At 46.0% G+C, this 22,369-nt stretch overlaps 1 protein-coding gene and 1 long non-coding RNA gene across 4 annotated transcripts in view; both read right to left on the minus strand.

The window, feature by feature from the left end:
* Positions 1-5,598, minus strand: part of AP1S3 (adaptor related protein complex 1 subunit sigma 3) — a 54,645-nt gene extending 49,047 nt beyond the window's left edge. For all 3 annotated transcript variants that reach the window (XR_014264583.1, XR_014264584.1, XM_082464694.1), the window contains exon 1: positions 5,437-5,598. Coding sequence is in view for 1 of the 3 variants with exons in the window: in XM_082464694.1 (XP_082320820.1) it covers positions 5,437-5,439 (3 nt within the window). In the remaining 2 variants the exon portion in view is untranslated. The remainder of the gene's footprint in view (positions 1-5,436) is intronic.
* Positions 1-22,369, minus strand: part of LOC309662235 — a 94,688-nt gene that overhangs the window by 53,067 nt on the left and 19,252 nt on the right. The window lies entirely within an intron of this gene.

Genomic DNA, 22,369 nt, shown 5'->3' on the forward strand with positions numbered 1-22,369 from the left:
AGGGAAGGGGTGGCAGGGCCTGACGTAGCCACCAGGATCAGCACTGCTCGGGTCCCCATGCCACCTGCCTGGGAATCATCTACAACTTCCATGAAGTAAAAATGAGATAAGGACGAACCAGTGCTTTAGAGTATAATCCTCTTCTGTATGCTTGATACAAAACACATCTTAAGAAAGTTTAGAGAACTTCCCGCCAAGAACGTGGGCTCCAGGAGAGCAGGAGAGCTTCTGGCTTGTTCAATACAAGCTCTGGGGCCTAGATCCAGGGCTGGCTTTTGTGGACACCAGAGCCCTGGGTTCACAAAGGGAGCATCCTTGATTTAATGCTCTGCTGCCATTGTCTTGAAATTCCCAATAAATTCTGAACGAGGGATCCTACATTTTCATTTTGCACTGGGCACCACAAATTATATAGCCAGTCCTGCCTGGAACACTGCTTGTCATAGGGCAGGTGTCCAATTTATTTGTCAAATGTACACATGAGTGAATTAATGGAAGTTGCCTGAAAACATGGGTCTACAGAACAAACTCAGCCTCCAGGCCAATTCTGGCCCTCCACCTCTTTTGGTAAATAAAGTTTAATTAAAACACAGTCACAAGGCTTCCCTGGTGGCGCAGTGGTTGAGAATCTGCCTACCAATTCAGGGGACACGGGTTCGAGCCCTGGTCTGGGAAGATCCCACATGCCGCGGAGCAACTGGGCCCGTGAGCCACAACTACTGAGCCTGCGCGTCCGGAGCCTGTGCTCCGCAACAATAGAGGCCGCGACAGTGAGAGGCCCGCGCACCGCGATGAAGAGTGGCCCCCACTTGCCGCAACTAGAGAAAGTCCTCGCGCAGAAACGAAGACCCAACACAGCCAAAAACAAATAAATAAAAATTAAAAAAAAAAAAAAAAAGCTCAGCCCAGTGCTAAATGGCCTCCGTTTATTTTAAAATAAATAAATAAATAAATAAATAATAAATAAATAAAACACAGCCACAGCCATTTGCATCTTGTCCGTGGCTGCTTTCACTCTACAACAGAGGGGATGAGTAATAGTGACAGAGACTGTAAGGCCCAGAAAGCCTAAAATATTTACAATCCGGCCCTTTACAGAAAAATGTTTCTGACACCTGCCTTAGAATACTGTCTCAAATTTCTCTTCCCAAATAATTGGAACTGCAGAAAAGGCAGGTAGCCTTGTGAGACCTGGAGGGTCAGCCTTAAGCAACTAGCCATAAACAAACTATTTCTTAGGCTTTTATCTTTAAAGTTTATGTGAATTTTGCCTCTTGGACCCAAATGCATTGATGTTTTAATGCAAAAACAAAAAAAAAAATTTTTTTTAACCTATAATGAGCTGGATGAGTTGCTTTAACCCCTGGAGGTCCCCCCTTGACAAGGGTGAGTATACAAAGGGTAGAAGCACCACAGTTTGCAGATTGTGGCCTTAGTTCCTCCTCCTTAATAGACCCAGTGTAGAAGGAAGGCTCCAGTAGCATCTAAGTGGCCACTGAACCTTGCCACACACCCATCATTTCTTACCGGCCCAGAAGCCCTGCTAGAGAAGATCCAACAAGGACATTAAAAACGGAATCCTGCATGCCTATGTTCTTGACTGAATGTAATATAGGTCTATGCCCCATCGCACTGAGGGACTAACAAGCGGTTATATTATTTTTCCCCAGGCAGTTTTCAGAAACTATTTAGAGAGAGCTATTTCAGAACCCAGCTCTACCTGTTGGGAAGTGTTCAGACTTGGGACTTTGTGGGAGATTTTTTGAAGGAAGGACAGCTTCCTCAAAATGGTCAGTGGCATTTCATTTCTAACTGAAACAGTGTGCAGTACCCCCTTTCCACTGTAAGAATTCTTAATTTATCCCACGTTAGCAGTCATGCAAGAAGTACATTTTCTCTTGTTAGTCAGAGTGCTGGCAAGACAGTTTAGTACACCCCTGAGAAGATTTTAGGGGTGCTTGCCTCTGATCTCTGCGTACATTCTTTTACATCACAGGATCTGGAAAGGGAGCGTCTCCTGGGTAAAGGGCTAGAAAACAAAGAATTGCATCAGAGAAAAACAAGATTCGTGAGAAAGGGAGACTATTAGAGAGGCAAGGGGACTTTCCCTGGTGGCGCAGTGGATAAGACTCCATGCTCCCGATGCAGAGGGCCCAGGTTCAATCCCTGGCTAGGGAACTAGATCCCACATGCATGCCACAACTAAGAGTTCACATGCCACAACCAAGGAACCCACGTGCTGCAACTAAGGAGCCATGAGCTGCAACTAAGAGGCCCATGAGCTGCAACTAAGGAGCCCACGTGCCGCAACTAAGACCCGGTGCAAACAAATAAATAAATAAATATTAAATAAATAAATAATTTAAATAAAATGGTGTAGCTGCTGTGGAAAACATTAAAAAAAAAAAGAGAGAGAGGCAAAGACAGGCCCCAGGAAAGAAGGAACACCAGTGAAATCTCAGCTCACTCGGACAATCTCTGTACAGTAACAAGAAAATAAAATTGAAAGAATGATTCATAGAGATGTCAAGGAATGCTAATCTTTGGGCACTCATACAGGAACTTTATTTGTGTTAGGGGAAGGGGTGACTTTATCCATTATGTCTTCATCCGTAATAAAATAATTCATGGGACCCAAAAGGACAGACATTGGAAACAGTGGGGCAAATACACAATCTGCTGACCATTTCCTGCCAGCTGTTGTCAATAAAATACCACACAAAAATCATAACCTGCTGACAGTATGTGTCACAGAAACCAGTAATGGGAACTCAGATGTAACAACCCTGGGGAGGGGTAAACACAAGTCTCACTGGTGCTGTTGGGAGGCCCGTGGGAAGGGCCTGTTGCGGGTGAACCCTCTTGGGAGAACTGAACACCGCAGAGGGTCTCTTCCCAACCCCTCAACCCCACATTAAGTGCTGGCCAGCAGCCCAGACCACGTCTCAGTGGAGGACGGCGCTCGCTACCGCTGCCATAATAGGCTTCCTCACTCTCAAGCTGGAATTTAAACCATCAAAATAACAATACATACTAATCACAATTTACTTAAGCCTCAGACAATAAAATTGATATATTGGGTGTTGGAGACGGTGTCACATGCAGGATCTCCAGGTTCAGAGTTAGATATCTCCACCCTCACCCTCTCGGCTTCTCACCGTTCCTATTTCTCTGTAATACAGTGAGATTATGATGAACGTGGGAAACTTGGAATTACCCTATTTAGGAAAAGGAAGCACTCATGCTGTTTCTAACATAAATTCAGACAAAGAAATAACTTCAGAGTTCAGCTTGGGAAGGTGAATTTACTGTATTGTCTTGCAAATTTAAATAGAGAAAAATTTTAGATACTTACTGATTCACTTAAAAATTATAATCAACCTATTACACATTATCAGAAACAACTCTTTAATGAACAGTAACAATATTTTCCAAAGCAAAAAAAAAATTAGTCAGAAGAGTGGCACTGTTTTACTTTTTGGCAAATTTCCTTAATGTCTGGCTCAATAGGAGACAGCTGGACTCTGCTACCGCTTTTGCATTCACTCTGTTGCACTCTCCCAGGTCACGTTAGCCTTGAGAAAACTTCATGTACAGTCATGTAGGGATGAACGTGTAAAGGGCAAAGAATATCTCTGTGCTATTATGAAAATCGTTTTGGCCTTGTGGACCTCTAAAGTCTTGGGGACGCCTAAGTGTACCCAGACCACACTTTGAGAACCACTGCCTTATGAGTTGGGAACAGTTATTATCTCCATTTTACAAATGAGCAAACTGGCATAGAGAGGTCAAGTCATGGGCCAAGGACACATTGCTGGGACAGGTCAGAGCAGGTAAAATACAAAGAGCATGATACCCTCATTTGGTTGTTTGTTGCAAGAACTGACTGAGATCATGAAGGTAAAGAGTTGAGCATCCGCCTATCACAGGCACTCAACGACATCAATATTTCCCATTGGGCTAGATCTAGTAGAAAAGCTAGGGAAACTGCACATTTCTGATCAACTCATCATTTGACACCAGCAAGAAAAAATAAAATTCCACTGCAGGTGTTGTCCAGAGCATGGACCCTACACAAGCTCTCAGGATGGAAGATTTTTGCTACTCAGAAACTCCGGGGCCTTACTCCACCCTCCATTAGGCAAAAAATGTGGCGGGCTATACACATGTCACCTTCTTCCTTGGGAAACCTGAGCAAGCCAGGAGAGCTGCTCCATTATTTACAGCCTCCTTTTTGCATCATGCTATATTTACAAGGAACCCTCAACAAACAACAATGGCGCCTCCAGTCTGTGCAGCCAAACCTCTCCTTGGAAAGCATCTGTGGTCTTCCCGTCCAGGGGCTCGGCACTCCACATCTCTCTTTGTCCATCAACTATCATAACCCACAGGGCCCTCCTCCTCCTGCCTGTGGTGGGTACTCAAGCCCAGAGTGCAGGTCACTTCTGTTCCTCCTCTGAATGGGAAGTGAGCTCAGCTGGGGAAGTGGAACTCGTGCAGTTCAGGCCACCGAACTCTCAAAACACTACCCTAAACAGAAGGCAAGAACAAGAGGTGCCTGAAGCTATTGCTTCCATCCAAGTGCAGGCAACCAGGATCTCTCACCTGGAGCACTGCAAACTGGTCTCCCTGTCTCCACTTCCACACCTCCTCACACACGTACCCCAGGCTACTCTCCACCAACAGCCAAAGCGATCTTTAAAAAGTATATAAGGGATAAAGTCAGTTTTCATGTTTAAACAGCTCCCAAGGCTCCCCCACTCAGTGGAAATAAATTCCAAACTCCTTCACTTCGTTTCTTAGGACCTGCCTCATCTGGCCCCTGCCTACCTTTCTCCCTACAAGCAAGGGTCCCTTCTCTCTGGCCTTTGCTCTCTCTGCTCCCACTGCCCGCAGAGCCCCCCTAGGACTTCCAACAGCTCAGAGGTCACCTCCTCAAGGAGGCCTTCACTGCCTGCCCGCTCTGCAGCTGCCGCCTCTCCATCCCTCCACCCGGTTGTACTTGAGACTTTAGAGCACTTACTCTAGGAAGTTATCTTCATTTTACTGGTATATTACTCATCTCCCTCCTTCCACATCGTCCTCCTAGAAGGTAAGCCGCCTATAGCAAGGGCTCCACCTGGTCCCCGCGACATCTCCAACCGCCTGGCACCGCGCCTGGCACAGACTAAGCGCTCAGCAAACGGTGGAATGAATGAAGCGGCAGTGCCCGAGAGTCCCAAGCTGGCGTCCCTAGCGCCCCGGGCGCATCCGCAGCGTCCGGGCGCCGGGACTACAGGCGCGGGCGGGCCGGCGGGGCTGGGGGACCGGCGGGGCGGGACGAGGCTGCTCGCCCACCCGGCCGCGCGCCCGGCTCGGCGCAGCAGGTGCCTCCCGGGAGCGCGCACACACACGTCCGCCCTGGTCCGCGCCGCCGCCCCGCTCTCCAGCACTAACCATGGTGGCCGGGCCGCCGCCGCCGTCCCCGCGGGCGAGAGACGAGCGCGGTGGACTCGAGGGCGAGAGGCGAGCGCAGGAGCCGGCGCGGCTGACAGGTGAGGTGCCCGCCTCAGACCATGGCTGCTTCCCACAATGCCCTCGAAGCGAAAGTTTGCAGACTCCTCCCCGCGCCTCTGCCCTCCCTCCCCTCCTGCTCCTACCAGCTCCCTCCCTGCCCCCTCCCTCCCCCCTCCCCCTTCCTCCCTCCTCCCCCCTCCCCCCTCCTCCCTCCTCCTCCTCCTCCCGCCCCGCCCCGCCGCAGCTGGCCCCGCCCGGCGCCGCGCGGGCTGCCCTAGGTGCGAATACACCTGCGCGCGCGCCTCTGCCTCCAGCCTCTTAGGCCCAGGCGCCCGGAACCAGACCCTGCGGGCTCCGCGCTGAGCAGCCCCGCGCGGGGAGCGCCGAGGGGGCTGCTTTCCTGACTCTGCGAGCGAGTGTGCCATTCATTCATCCCACAAACGTTGATCAGACCTGGCTAAGAGATCTCCGGAGACACTTGCGGGAAGTGTCACTGGTTGTCTTGTCCTAAACCGCATAAGGGGGGGAGCGTTTGGCAGATCTGGAACTCTGCTGGCAAGAAGCGATTTCTTGCCTCGGATTTCTTTCTTTTCATATATATATACATAATCACACATATTCATGCATTATATATATATATCTGCAATCCAAGGGCATAGGTCATTTTAAACTGGCCCGGTTTTAATAGGTCTCTCCTAAGACTGTGGCGTGGAGCCTCTAATCTCTCTCCTTCTCCCCTTGGTTTTTCTTGTCTGGAGTTTCCACCTGGGCCGTTAGGAGTCTCCAAACCCCCAAGTTGTAAGCAGAGTTATGAGTGCATTTTTATGTTCGTTTGGGAGAGTCGGTTTTATCAAATACCTAAAGAGATTTGTGACCCTAAAAGAGATCTGTGCCTGAGTGGTTTCTGGAAGCCAAAATTGGTGAAAATCCTCAGATCTGCCTTCTGCGGTGTGGTCCAGCCCAGGTGACCTGGAAATAAGGGAAGCTCCATCCTTCTGTGCGTTGATGCCACATTAATCAGTGCTTTCTCTGTGCAGAGTCCTACAGAAGGAGGGTGGGAGATCCAGCTGGGAACAAACAAGCGCTTTCTTCTGAAGCTTATAATCTCTTGTGGCTCAACAAATAATAAACAAATAAATAGATCATTACAAAGTAATGAGTGCTAAGTAGGTGAGAAGATTACCAAGAAGATGAGTACAGGTTGCTGGGACAGGCACAAGGGAAGCTACATTTATTTAGCTGGGGTGTCAGGGAGAGCCTCCCCCTGAGGAGGTGACATGAGATGTGGAGGTGAGATACCAGTGCACTGAAGGAAAAAAAAAAACAAGAGTTGTCCTTCTCAAAAGACCCCAAAGAGAGCCGCTGTGTCTGGAGTTAAGTGAGAGGAGGTCAGAGGGTGGGCAAGAGGCAATGGGTCTTCCCTACCTTAAGGCAACCCATGCACTAAAAGCCACCAAGACAACCCCAGTCTCCAACCTGGAAATTCTCAACTAGAAGAGGATTATTTAAGCAATAATTAAACCCCAGGCTATGGGATGATCTGCAATTTACTGTAAATTTAGGAGAGCTGCTTTCTAAACTAATTCTACCCCCAGGGTACATTTTCTTCCTTTCTTGGGCATTTTGGCTTCGTCTGAACTTTGTGCCTCCTCCTTTCTATCTGACTTCAGGGCAGGGCCCAGCCCTGTCCCACCCACCTTGCCCATTCTGTGAAGCTTCTGCTTTAAGGATTCTGTTGCTAGTGGAAAGAGATGGGAATGCTAAAGGTGAGGCTTAAAGCTATAGAAGTCTCAATGCTCTTGTCATGACAGTTAAGTAAAAGATAAAAGCAGAAGAAAAAAGCCCTTACTGTGTGGCCCAGGTTAGGAAAAGCTTGGGTCAAGAATAGGAGCATCCTTTGCCTTCCCTCACGACCTTGCTGAGATGGGCAGAGGACACTCTCCTGAGCTTCTGCCCCCTAATGTTCTTCCCTCCAAATTCCCACATCACAGCCAAAATCACCCTCAGGGCAGGACACTTCACATAGGTGGTCTTATCTGGCCTTCAAACAACCTGTAAAAGAGGGGGTGCTGTGCCCACCGTACAGATGAGAGCCTGAGTCTCAGAGGCGGTGAGACCAAGGCAAGCATAGACGGCTAATGAGGCCGAGCTGAGCCTACAATCAAGGCACCAAGGTGAAACAGGAGGAAAGGAGGCAGGGCACAACATTTGAAAGAATGACATAGCCCGAGGACATGACATAAACTGATTAGAACCAAATGGGTCCAAGATGGCAGACAAGTCGACTTCCACTAGACCTTGAGCCTAAGTATACGCTCACTGTAACACATCAGCAAGCTAAGTGACACACCCACAGGCTCCATGACAGTTCCAAGACCAACCATAACGATCAAAAAGTGGGCAGTGGCCCAGTTCCTGGAAATCCTCGCCCCTTCCCGAAATAGCTGGAATACTCCTCCCACTCATTAGCCTATGAAATTACCCACCACTATAAAAACTGACAACCCCATACCGTGGTGCCTTTCTCACCTTCTGAGATGGCCCACACTCTGTGGAATGTGTTTCTCTCTAAATAAATCCACTTCTTACCTGTCACTTTGTCTTTCACTGAATTCTTTCTGCAATGAGACATCAAGAACCTGAGCTTCATTAAGTCCGGAAACCAGGTGTGTGATCTCAGTTGGAAGACTGTGGGTTTTGGCTGGGTTCCAGTCCCAGCCACGTGGGTTCAAGTCCCAGCCTGGGTTTAGGCTGGGTTTGAGTCCCGGCACATGGGTTCAAGTCCCAATCTGAGGTGCACGGTTTCAGCTGGCGACCACGAAGGGATAGTGATTAGGTAAGAAAATGTTGAGAGTTTGGTCTTGGTTCTAAAGAGGCCCATGGGATGCCACGAGCCAGGCACACTGCGGAGGACGCTCTGTCAATTGTCTGCTCATTTTTGACCGGCAGGTCAACCCCATATACTTATGCACGTCCAACAGCAGATCCACGACAGAACTGTCAATTCCTATACTCTTCTCCTTGACTCTGAGGTTTTTCTCCTACCTTCTTGCATTCTTGTTCATTCCTGCTCTATTTCTTTCTTTCTTCTATTAGCCCCAGAAGACCTGTGAGACCACCAAGGTGTACTTTTTATTACTTTTACTCCCCTCCCTCTGACCCTTACAAGTGCTGACCCTTCATTCCCAGCTTATAGCTAGACCAACCCCCGCTCATCGTCAACACCATTGGGGACGTCTTCTGTGCCATTTCTTTGCAACTTTTGGGGCCCTAACCTGGTTGGGAGACTACCTTGGAAAGGATAGCATCTAAAATCATAAGTGCAAATCTTGACCAAATTGTGCAGTGGATTTTGACTTAAGAGTGGAATTTGGATAGCTCAGGAGTTAGAGACGTCACCTCAGGCTTGTCTGAAATGGGCCAGGCTGCATCAATCCCAACCAATACCCCCTGGACCATATACTCTGGGACTGGGAAAGATTTGGACAACAGTAATTAAAAGGAAAACCTTAGTAGGTTATGTAATCAGGTTTGGCCACAATATGAGTTAGGAAATTTAAAATGAAGTACCCTATGTTCAAATTTTCATGGCCTTGTATCTAAGCAATGAAACCCAAAAGAAATCTAAGGCGTGTGTAGCTCAGACGGATAACTCTAGGAAGGACACAGAGGACTTTTTAACTGACCCACCCTACAGGGCCATGGATCCTGAACGTGGATCCCCCTTCCCCCGAGGTACAGGCCCTTTTGGCTATGCATTTCATAGCCCAGTCTGCCCCAGACATCAGGTGCAAAATTCAGAAAGCAACTGCTGGTCCTCAGACCCCAATAAATGGTTTGTTCCAATTGGTTTATTTGGTTTTCAGTAATAGGGATGTGGCCAAAAAGGCTGAACACACCCAGAGAAATATGCAAAAGACCCAAATGATTGCAGTAGCTTTGTCCGCTCAGAGACCACCAAAGGGGAAGCTGCCTTTTCTGGGCCAATCTGGCCCTGACAGACCCCAAGGCCCACGGGTACCCATATAAGGCCAGTGTTACCCTGTGTGGACAAAAGGGGCACTGGAGGGAGGATTGTGATTGATGTGCCCTTTGCAAACAGCCAGGGCATTGGAAGAGAGAATGCCCCAGATGCCAGAGAGTGACGGGGCCCCCTCCTCCACTGATGGTTTTGCAATCAGAAGACTGAAGGGGCCCAAGGCCGAAAGTGGCTCTGCCTAGAGATACCATCTACATGGCTAATGTCGAGCTGGGTGGTCACTGATGTGGCAGGCCGCTTGATAGAATTTCTTATAGACACAGGCGCAAGCTTCTTGGTCTTAACCCAAAGGATTGGAAACCTTAGCAATCATAAGGAATATGTAAGGGGGTTGTCAGGGAAGAGACAGGGACACACTTTCCTGGAACCCCTTTTGTGCAAGATCAAAGGCCAGCTGTTTTTACATTCCTTTCTGTTCATGCCTGACTGTCCCATCCCTTTAATGGGAAGAGATTTATTAACTAAGTTAGGGGTCACTCTGTTTCTCGAGGGGCAAGGGAACCACCCTCATCACCAAATGGTTCTAACAAAAAGCAAAAAGAAACAGATAAAATCTGAAGCTAAAATAGAAGCCTTAGTAGACCCTGGAATGTGGAATATCGAGGTTCCGGGCTTGGCCAAAGATATCCAGCCAGTGATTATTAAGTAAAAAGTGTTATATAGTGTCTGAATATAAGGTACAAATTTCTCAAACCTAGGGAAGATCCTCAAAGATGTTTGTAAGTAGATTACCAAAATAGGAGGCCACTGGTCTGACTAAGCTGACCATAGCTGATATTCAGAGCCTGATGGGAATTTTGGAAGAGGCCTTCTCCCCTAAGCTAAATGAGGAAAAGTAAAACTTAGGTGAATGGGTATGTCAGTCCTTCAGTATCATTGAGGTAACCACCCAATTCTTTGAAAAAGAAAACAAAACTGGGGACTTCCCTGGTGGCGCAGTGGTTAAGAATCCGCCTGCCAATGCAAGCAACATGGGTTCGAACCCTGGTCCGGGAGGATCCCACATGCCGTGGAGCAACTAAGCCCATGCGCAACACCTACTGAGCCTGCGCTCTAGAGCCCGTGAGCCACAACTACTGAGCCCACGTGCTACAACTACTGAAGCCCACTCACCTAGAGCCTGTGCTCCACAACAAGAGAAGGCACCGCAATGAGAAGCCCACGCACCGCAACAAAGAGTAGCCCCTGCTCACCGCAACTAGAGAAAGCCCATGCACAGCAACGAAGACCCAATGCAGACAAAAATAAATAAATTAAATAAATTAATTTAAAAAAAAAAAAAAGAAAACAAAACAAAACTGTCCTTGTTTGACAAATGTAGTCTTTATAGGACCAGAGGTGTGGCTCCAAAAATAATCCAAAACCCACCAATCCTTTTACCACTCCCAAAACATTACCTATTTATTTTAAGAGGCTTGTAAGTATTAAACAAAGGGGAAACAAAGTCATCCTAGGAGGAATTTGCCTGTACCTTTGAGATGAATATGTCCTATCTGGTCTTCTCAGGAAGCCTTATCTCTGCCATCTTTTTAAATGCAAATTTTTAAAAAGAGGGTAAAGTAATTTAGAACTTGAAGTGTCAAGGATAAATAGAAATCTTAAGTGTCTTTTCTGTAAACACTAGTAAAAAGGGTTTAGCCATCTAGGTAGGTGACCTTGATTTTCCATCTGCTAGAAGCCCAATTTGAATCCAACCCCTTGTAACTGATGGTTTTATGCTGTACCTGACTCAGGGCTGAAATTTTGGAATGGGAACTATGAGGCCTCTGTGTTTGTGTGTTCATATGTATCTATATGTGTGTTGTAGGTGTGTGGTATTGCCAAAAATGAATTCGTAAAAGAGCTCTACTTAATTGGCTTTAAAAAAAATAAGCAATTATATAAATACTCAGAAAGAGAAAATAATCTGGCCAGAATGAATTTCAGGTTCATGTCACCTGGAAAATATTCAGTACTAAACTGATATCTGGTATTGAAGGTGTCTTAAGCGTGTTGGTTTGGTTAATACAGGCAAGTTAGCGTCATCAATGTTGAGTATAATACTTGTGTTGTACCTAGGTTTATTAGAGGTCAAATAAGACCTTATTCTGTTACAAATTTGTCAACAAGAAAAGTAACTCAATGTGAAAAAAACTTCTAAGAAAAGTAAGATATGCGTTTTTAGTAAAAGAAGGTGTGAAGAATGAAAAATACTGAAAAGAGTTATGCATGATCAGGATTTTCTAAGACTGGATTGAATTTAGTTGAGTAAATGGATTTTGTTAGGAATGGGCTGGAACAAGACTGGATTTGGTTTCTCCCTCCAAAGTATTCTTGAAATTCTGCTTTTGACGACAGATTGTGTGAGTTTCTTTGCCTTTAAGTGACTTGTATTTGCTTTTGAGATCTTTTGTAACTTTGGTTAAGGAATAAGTATTGTCTCACAGTGACCTATGACCTTATTTGACCAAGTGTTTTAAAACTTTTTGACAAACTTCCCAAGTATCAAATTTTAATTGTTTCTTTTGATTTCCAGCTAACTTTGGGGTACTTTAGAGGTCCCCTGAGGTATCTTTTTTTTTTTTTTTAATAAATTTATTTATTTATTTATGTATTTATTTTTGGCTGTGTTGGGTCTTCGTTTCTGTGTGAGGGCTTTCTCCAGCTGCGGCGAGCGGGGGCCACTCTTCATCGCGGTGCGCGGGCCTCTCACCGTCACGGCCTCTCCCGTTGCGGAGCACAGGCTCCAGACGCGCAGGCTCAGTAGTTGTGACTCACGGGCTTAGTTGCTCCGCGGCATGTGGGATCTTCCCAGACCAGGGCTCGAACCCGTGTCCCCTGCATTGGCAGGCAGACTCTCAACCACTGCGCCACCAGGGAAGCCCCCCCCCACCCCGAGGTATCTTAAAGAGAAATATTTAACTAGGATTATTTGGTATGTTAAGTTAAATGTAATCAGTCAGAATTCTGGTTATTGTAACCAAGTTTCTTTATTGATTACAATATAATCATATGTTTAACCATGACTTTTAAGTCTTTTGTCATTTATAGATATTCTTGAAGTCTGATGCTGTTACAAAAAGTGCTTCATCATCAAGGAGATTCATAGAAAAGCTATGGAAGCAGTCACAACAGTTCCACACCAAGATGATGGCTATGCGAGGATTACAGCCCATACTGACTTAAAACAAGGAGCTGCCCTGCCCCTGGGGCCCCTGGATCAGGCATCCAGAGATTTTCACTCCCTGATGGGCAGGGTCCACACCCCCACGCAGCCCTGAAGCAGTTACAGAAGACGGACCATCGCCCTTCTGCTTCTCATAAGAATATGGGAGTAAAATCTCTGAGGCGGGAATGAAACAGGAGGGAAGGAGGCAGGGCACAACCTTTGAAAGAATGACATAGCCCGAGGACATGACATAAACTGATTAGAACCAAATGGGTCCAAGATGGCTGACAAGTCAACTTCCACTAGACCTTGAGCCTCAGTATATGCTCACTGTAACACATCAGCAAGCTAAATGACACACCCACAGGCTCCATGACAGTTCCAAGACCGACCATAAGGATCAAAGAGTGCGGGGTGGCCCAATTCCTGGAAATCCCCGCCCCTTCCCGAAATAGCTGGAATACTCCTCCCACTCATTAGCCTATGAAATTACCCACCCCTATAAATACTGACAACTCCATACCCTGGTGCCTTTCTCACCTTCTGAGATGGCCCACACTCTGTCTGTGGAGTGTGTTTCTCTCTAAATAAATCCGCTTCTTACCTATCACTTTGTCTTTCACTGAATTCTTTCTGCAATGAGACATCAAGAACCTGAGCTTCATTAAGTCCTGAAACCAGGTGTGTGATCTCAGTTGGAAGACTGTGGGTTTTGGTCGGGTTCAAGCCCCAATCAGAGTTTTGGCTGGGTTCAAGTCCCAATCTCAGGTGCACGGTTTCAAAGGCTCGAGTTGATTCTCGCTGAAGCCTCACACATGGCAGAGCCACTCAGGACACTCAGTGGGGGACAAGCCGTGTTTATTCAGAATACCCATGGATCTTAGTGGAATTACTTGCATTTTTGAGTCTTGACTTCCCTATCCCATCTTTGCTCCCTTTTGAACTCCACAGCAGGTCCACCAATAATGAGGCCAACCCCGGAGAGGACACAGAGGCCCTGTAAATCACGATGCTCCACTGGGAAGATGGTCCAATCCTGAAGGTGCCTTTGATTCCAAATCTACTGCCATAAGCAGAAGCCAGGGAGCACGGTGGGTGATGTGGTTCAGATCAGGCCATCTCTGAGCAGATTGGTGTGATTCTGTGCACAGAGCCCTGGTATTAGGTCAACTCGATTTATGAGTTTCACTTCTCAGATCACTCTATAACTACATAGTAACAGAAAGTACAGAGAATTCAGTAAAAGCCGCCATGGAGTCCATAGAGGGGAAGTGGGGTGGGTGAGGTTACAAATCAGGGACATGGGAATAAAGCAAAATGATGACAGTCTATAAACCAGAATATCTAGAAACTGATATTCTAGAAATTGAGGAAAGTAAAGCTACAAGTTTAATAAAATAAAAGAAGAGGACTTCCCTGGTGGCGCAGTGGTTAAGAATCCGCCTGCCAATGCAGGGCACATGGGTTTGAGCCCTGGTCTGGGAAGATCCCACATGCTGCGGAGCAACTAAATCCATGTGCCACAACTACTGAGCCTGCGCTCTAGAGCCCGCGAGCCTCAACTACTGAGCCCGCGTGCTGCAACTACTGAAGCCTGCGCGCCTAGAGCCTGGGCTCCGCACAAGAGAAGCCACCGCAATGAGAAGCCCGCGCACAGCAATTAAGAGTAGCCCCTGCTTGCCACGACTAGAGAAAGCCCGCGTGCAGCAATGAAGACCCAACGCAGCCAAAAATAAATAAATAAATTTATAAAAAAAAAAAAAAAAAAGAAGAAGAAGCAAAGGAGAAGCCAAGTTCAAAGCCAGCCTGTGCAATTCCTGCATGGCAGCACACGTTTGATTGAAGCCTGGCCCTGCTGTTCTTCAGTGCCTTCCCATTAGTGTCTTAAGCAATCAACATCTCCAGTAATCCCCTCTGCAGTGTTCAGGAATTCACCTCGTCATGGGGAAACTTGTGGTTTGAGGACTTATGTTTTTAGGAAACTTCTTTTCAAAACTGGACATTTTTTATTCCAAATTAAAGAACCCTATCCAATATGTTTCTAAAGAATATTTTTAGAAAATTTTCAGTTAAAAAATATTATAGGTTCACTGTAGATTTGGAAAACACAGGAAAGTGTTGTTTTAAAGCCCCACTCTTAATCTTACCATGAAGAAGTAACCACTGTTACATTTGGTATATTTCCTTTCAGACAGATTTCAGACAGAGGAGAGGAGGGAAATTTAGTTTTTAAAACAAATATTGGAATCCTACCATATGTACTGTTTTATATCCTACTGATATTTTTTTGTTTGTTTGGGGCTTTTTTTTTTTGGTAACTGAACAAATATTAATTGAGCATCTGCTTTGTGCCAAGAACTGTGTTGGCTACTGGGCATAGAACAATGAGAAAAAAAAAAAGGCATGGTCCCTCTCAAGATGAGTATGCACTGCTATAGGGAAGACACTTTTTTCTGTAACTAACATACATAAATGTGTGATTATCACAAAGGAGAAAGTGCTGTGCAAACAGGTAGTAAAAAAGTTCCTAGCAGACATTTGTTGTTTGCCTCTCCAGGATCCAGTCTCCCTGCCTCCTGAAGTCCCAGTTTAGGTTTGGGGACCCAACACACACATAACGCTTAGCCTTAGGAGTAGCACATGGCCTGACAGTGTCCTAGTGGATCAAAGCATTGCTTTCCCATGGTGACGATGATTGGTTCTAAAATAGGCATATGCTTGGAGTCAAGTAACCTAAGCCAACAAGACTAAATTCTGGGACACTTATTGGAATCTCCTTGGAGAAGTATATCCACTCTTCCTCCTAGGTTTGAAGGTGAAGAAGGAAGCCGGAGCCACTGCAGCCATCTTAGCATGAAAGGTGAGCTTCTCTTTGGAACCAGCACCAAAGAAATGCGGCCAAGAGACACTTTTTGAGTCCTGGATCAAGCCAGAAACTAATCCTGGATTTTGCAGTTACCTGAACTAATTTGGTTGTCACAGTTTGGGTGATTAAGATGATTTGAGGCATAAATGAGTCAGGTAAGGTTTCTCTGAGAAAGGGAGGTATAAGGTGAGATCTGAGGAATGAGTAGGAGTTAAGCAGGCCTGGAGCAGGAGGGAGGTGAGGAGACCAGTTGAAGGCAAGAAACAGCATGCTCGTGCTCAGGAGCCTGGAGCAGGTGAAGCTGCAGAACATGGGTCCAAAAAAGCTTGAGTGCAGGGACGGGGCAAATCACGCAGGGCCCTGGAGGTTGGATTAAGCATTCAGAATATGAGATCAAGAAGTGGGAAACCATTTAAGCCTTACAAGTAAAGAAGTGTCAAATTTGTATTTTAAAGATGTTTATTAACAATTTGCTGTGGTGCGGAGAATAGAACTGGTGGCAGACAGGAGAGGATACAGGGCGTCTGAGTGGTCTTTGCAATATTTCAAGTGAAAGATGATACAGTGACTTTGACCAGGATGCTTGTAATGGATTTTTTAAAAATATATTTATTTATTTATTTGGCTGCATCGTGTTTTAGTTGCGGGATCTTTCGTTGCGGCACACGAACTCCTCTCTAGTTGTGGTGCACAGGCTCTAGAGTGCACAGGCTTACTTGCCCCATGGCATGTGGGATCTTAGTTCCCCTGACCAGGATCGAACCTGTGTCCCCTGCATTGGAAGGCGGATTCTTAACCACTGGTTCACCAGGGAAGTCCCTGGATTTTTTTACTTAATGCTATTTTGTGAGAATCTCTCAATATCAATTTCTAGTTAAAAAAAAAAACAAACAAAAACACAGTGACTTCCCTGGTCACGCAGTGGTTAAGAATCCGCCTGCCAAGGCAGGGGACACGGGTTCGAGCCCTGGTCTGGGAAGATCCCACATGCTGCGGAGCAACTAAGCCCATGCACCACAACTACTGAGCCTGCTCTCTAGAGATGGGCGAATCAATAAGAAACCTGTTTGGACTTCCCTGGTGGCACAGTGCTTAAGGATCTGCCTGCTTATACAGGGGACACAGGTTTGATCCCTGGTCTGTGTGCCACAACTACTGAGCCCATGTGCCACAACTACTGAAGACCGTGCGCCTAGAGCCCGTGCTCTGCAACAAGAGAAGCCACTGCTCGCCACAACTAGAGAAAGCCTGCGGACAGCAACGAAGACCCAACGCAGCCAAAAACAACAACAACAGCAACACCACAATACTTAAAGGACATATAAATAGCCTATTCTTGGGCTATGCATATTCTATTTCCTTATAACTGACACATAATGAAATTCCAGGAATCTAAGTCCTTATGACTAAATACTGAGATTGTTTCCACTTGTTATTTTATGAATATTATTCAATACAATGGAAATCTTGTACATAAAATTTTTCTCCAAGCTTCTGGTTACATCAGGATAAATTCATAAAATTCAAATTACTAGTTGAAAGAATAAACCTTTTGAAGCATCTCTCTCTATATATATCCAGCTCACACTGGTCTATATTCCCACCAGTAATAAACAACCCACGTAACTCTTGAATTAAGAATAAATTTCAGTATAAACAGAGTCAGCTGAATTCAGTTGGAGAAAACTCACAACTCTGCTGGCCTGTCTCAGTTTAAATTCCTGCCCACACATTTAAATATCCTTTAGGGCCAACTGGCAGTCTCACCACATCCCCCAGCCAACTTGCTCCCCTCTGCTGAAGGACTGTTGAAGACCTTCCCTCCTCATACTTCAGCACCTCCTCCCCTTTCCTCCCAACAGCTTTTTATTCCACTGAGAAAATAGAAGCAATCAAAAGACACAGTACTATATTTAAAATAGATAACCAACAAGGACTTACTGTATAACACAGGGAACTCTGCTCAATACTCTATAATAAGCTAAATGGGAAAAGAATTTGAAAAAGAAGAGATATATGTATATCTATAACTGAATCAGTTTGCTGTACACCTGCAATTAACACAAAATTGTTAATCAACTATATTCCCATATAAAATAAAAATAAAAAAAAAAAAAGATAACTTCCCCAGCCTTAAAACACCAGTGTTCCAGCCTTCCCGAATTCTCTCATGTCTCCCCTTGCTCGTCCCTCCATTACTACCACGGATGGCCTGTCTGGACCTGTCCGCTTGGGCACGAAGTACCCCCCGCCCCTCACAGAGGCAAGGAGCCTGTTCTGGAATTGCCACACTTTTTTTCATCATCACTTCCTCCCATTCTACAAACCCACCCCCATACAACATTTAAACATGCAGTAATATCCTCCATCCTTTAAAAACAAGACAAAACTTCCTTTGGCCTCGTGTTCCCTTCTAGCTGCTACCCTATATCTCCTCTCTCCTTTGTAATAATGTTAGGGGAACCACTGACTGAAACCGCCCACCCGGGCCAGGCACCACAGTAACCATTTGCATGAGTTATCTTGCGACAGGAGGTTGTGGTAAGGAACGCAGAGGTAACAAGCCACCACCAACCAGAAGAATTCGGGAAAGGTCAAAAGGAGAGAGGAGACCCCTGTCCAAATGTCCTACCAACTTCCCAGAATCCTTCTCGCTGGAATCCATCTGGGCTGAGCGATGCACGTGCCACCAGGAAGGACCCTGAGTCAAAGTGATTGGCCAGAGACAACCCGGAAACGAACCCCATCACCATAAAACCTGAGACTGTGAGCCACACGGCAGAGCAGGTCTCCTGGGTTCCCTCACCCTCCTGCTCTCCGCCCTGGTGCCCCTTCCCAATAAAGTCTGTTGCTTTGGCAGCACATGTGCCTCCTCGGACAATTCGTTTCATAGTGTTAAACAAGAGCCCGCTCTCGGGCCTGGAGGGGGTCCCCCTTCCTGCAACAATAAAGACTCAGTTAGCTGTTACTCCCTGTCTTTGCCTCCTCTGATCCCACATTCTTTTGAACCCACTGCCATTAGGCTTTTGCCTCCACCACACTGCTTTTATCCGGATCGCCAATGGGCTCACGTTGCCCAGCCCCGTGGGTAGCACTCAATCTTCATCTCAGTCCACCCATCAGCCAGGTTTGACCAAACTGCACGCAACCTCCTCCAGGAAACACTGTCTCCTTGGCCTCCAGGACACCACTCTCTCAGCTCTCCTTCTGCTTCACTGGCCCCGTCCTTTTGCCTTTGCTAAATCCCCCTCATCTTCCAATCCTCTAAGCATTGGCCTACCCAGACTCAGTGTTTGGACCTCTCTCATCTTCACACTCACTCCCTAGTTTAGCTGAGATGTGGCATGAGTGAAGATAGTATTTCAAAGCCACTAGTGTGTATCTGACCCAATTTTTTTTTTTTTTTTTTTTTTTGGCTGCGTTGGGTCTTCCTTCCTGCGCTCAGGCTTTCTCTAGTTGCAGAGAGCAGGGACTGTTCTTCATTGCTGTGCGCAGGCTTCTCATTGTGGTGGCTTCTCTTGTTGCGGAACCTGGGCTCCAGCCACATGGGCTTCAGTAGTTGCAGCACGCGGGCTCAGTAGTTGTAGCTCGCGGGCTCTAGAGCATAGGCTCAGTAGTTGTGGTGCACAGGCTTAGTTGCTCCGTGGTATGTGGGCTCTTCCCAGACCAGGGATCAAACCCGTGTCCCCTGCTTTGGCAGGTGGATTCTTAACCACTGTGCCACCAGGGAAGTCCCCGGACCAATTTTTGAAGGGCCCTAATGTCAGTCAAATAATTCCTGTTTTACTTTTAGACAATGAGGATCTATTGAAGTTTTTATAGTGGGGGTGAGCATGTCAGGAGGGGTTTCAAGTGGAAAAGGTTAGCGTGTGGCTGAAACAAAGCTGTGCTTGAAAGAGATTAACTTGAGAAGGTATTTGTCTGCAGGGCATAAGGACATGATGCCTGGAGGGACTGTTCAAACAACTAGATGCCCAATCAAGTGGGACTTTAAGTGTACTTTTTGAGATTTGAGAAGAAACTAGTAACCTGGCCAAGAAATTCAGTGTGTGTATGTGACTTAATTCATTGACATGCATGTAGGCACATGCACACATGTGCATACACACACACACACACACACATCCCCAATAAAGGCAAAATTTCCACAAGAATTCAGTTCCTTTGTGTTATGGCTTTTATTGATTATTGAAACCAATCACCAGGGAAGGCAGTCCACAAACTCTCAAGCTGTTTCCATTTCTATATAAGCTTGTTTCCAACATGATTTTCATGCAGTAGGGATTTATGGAAAGAGGGGTGCAAGCCCTAGAGCCAGAGTTGTGGTGGGGCTGGGAAATATCCTTGAGGAAGGTGGGAAAGCCAGATGCTGCAGGTTTACTGTTGAAACCAAGCGGGGCCCTGTGGGGCTCCCAGGCACGGAGGCCCTTTTGTTCCCTGTTCCTTGTAGGCAAGACTGCAGCCTCCATGACCTTCCCTGCGTTCCAGAGTTGAAGATTTGCTAATCAAGGGAGGAGTAGCCGAGAAACCACCTGAGGCAAGATTAAAGGGACCAGAGAAGTTCATCAAGATTAGGAAGACCAACCACCTGAGACGAGATGAAGGGAGTGCAAGCCCTGCTCACGCCCTCATCTTGCTGGAGACCCCACCTTTGAACCATTGTTATAAAAGCCCTCATCAAATCCTCCCGGGTTGCTACGCAGTTTTTCTAGGCAGAAGCCCAGTGTGTCCCCCTTTGCCCGGCAAAGTAATAAAGCTGTCCTTTTCTACTTCACCCAAAACTCTGTCTCTGAGACTTGATTCGGCCCCGGTGTTACCAAAAGAGAGGCCAAGCTTTTGGTAACACTGTCACCCCTACAGGTTCTCAGTGGCGGGTACTTTGAGGCTCTCCCTCTTAGGGGAAAGTCCTAGACTGCCAGGCCCCATTGGTGCCTCCATAAGTTAAGTATGCCCATTATCTCTAGAGACCACAAATTGGCTTTAAAAACATAGCTACATGCGTATCACCAAGAGTGGGCTGGTCTAACATCTCTTCCTGACATACTGAAGGATTCATGCAGACATTGCAAATCCCTGAGAATGTGAAATTATTAAAGCATGAGACAAATATCCCTGCAGTTACCTGCATTTCTGCCTTAGAGGTTTAATGGTATCTAACCAGAGGTATGTACTGATTAATACTATTCAAATGTTAATTTATCACACTGTAAATGCCAGATTGTCTTTAGAAAAGAAAAAAGGTACAAAGTGTGCCTTTGTGTGTGGGGGGGGGGGGAGTGATTATGCAAAACCCTTCCTGATTGCATTCTTAACAGTAATCTTTGGAATCTGCAAATAAATGAGACTTACTGATGTCATCAAACAAGATTTGTCAGGAAATGTACAAGGTCATTCTTTTTTCCTAATCATAATGGTAATCTAGTTAAAGGCTAACTAAAATAAAAATAAATGGAATGGGAGGAGTAGTCCCTGGGTTTCTCATTTTGTTAATCTGGTCAAATACAAGATACTTCAACAAAGCAGGCAGATGGTTATCACTGCCACACCGAAGGAGAAAAGAAAATGGAATGCAGATACACCTTGATATTGGCTGGCAGCTACAATTACCATTAACAATGCAGAATATGTCAGTGTAATGGATGCCATGGAAACTAGAGAGCCTTAGAAACAATTTATTGTGTGAGAGCTGGTCTTCTATTTGATCCTCCAGTCATGTTCAGAGACTTGCCTTCCCCATTCTGGGTCTTAGTTTCAAAGGATTGGCATCAGTCCTGACTGCTGCATTGCGCTTTTGTCTGACTTCTGCCACCATTTTCTCACTACTTATATCCACCCGGCTTTGAATTCTGAATGCTCAAACAATCACCATGGTCCAGGAAGTTCTTGTGGCCACTCACAATACCCAGTGGTGACGCTGATGAGTTGCCCAAGACATAGATGTGATGTTTGGGGCCAGATTTATAGCTGGGTAGGAGGGGGCTTCAGTTTGTTCTGAAGCTTAATGCCACATTGGTATCATACATTGGCAGTCTCCTGTGAAATATACTGAACTCCCTGGTTGATATTTAAATTTCACATCAACTAGAGAATCCTTTGCCTTGGTGTTCCTGATAAGCAACAACTTCTGGTTTTGTAGCATTTAGTCGAACTCCCCATGTAATCCTGTGGTCATGTGTAGGCTAAGCATGTGTACAGAGTCACTAGATAAATGTATATGTTGGGCAAGAAACTGAACGTCAAAGCCAGTGATTTCAAAATCCAGGGCGGGGAGTGGGGAGGGCGATGGAGAACAATTAGAATCACCTGGTCCTCAAGTGAGTTGGGACAGGGAAAGAGTGGAGAGCTAACATCTCCCCAAGGTAATGTGCTAGGATTGTCTTATGGGAGGAGAGGAGTTTCTGCAATCAGATGCCCTGAGTGCAAGTCTGGTCTCTCTTCTTACCCGCCATATGAATTTGGGCACCATGTTTAACCTCACTGTGCCTCAATTTCCTTATCTTATTCTTATGCCTCCTAAAGATGTTAGCAGTATTAAAAAGTCCACACTCAATAATTATAGCTGTTACTACCACTAGTAGTAAATTTGATAAGTATTAACTTTATTTAAAAGCTGCCTTGTATACTCACTGACCAAAACATCTTTTCCAAAGCTGATGTGCCTTCTTAAAAGCATGTTTCAAGGCCATGGAGAGAGCTAAGTGGGATGCATGGTAGCTCCGTGGGTCCAGCCAGCTTGTCCGTAGCAGTGCAAACCACACTTGACTTTCACATGAAACTCAAGTAATAAGCAGAATAATAATCTGCACACACAAGCAGGACT

Source organism: Balaenoptera physalus (assembly GCF_965194825.1).
Source record: "Balaenoptera physalus genome assembly, chromosome: 6".
In the NCBI taxonomy this organism is placed as follows: domain Eukaryota; kingdom Metazoa; phylum Chordata; class Mammalia; order Artiodactyla; family Balaenopteridae; genus Balaenoptera; species Balaenoptera physalus.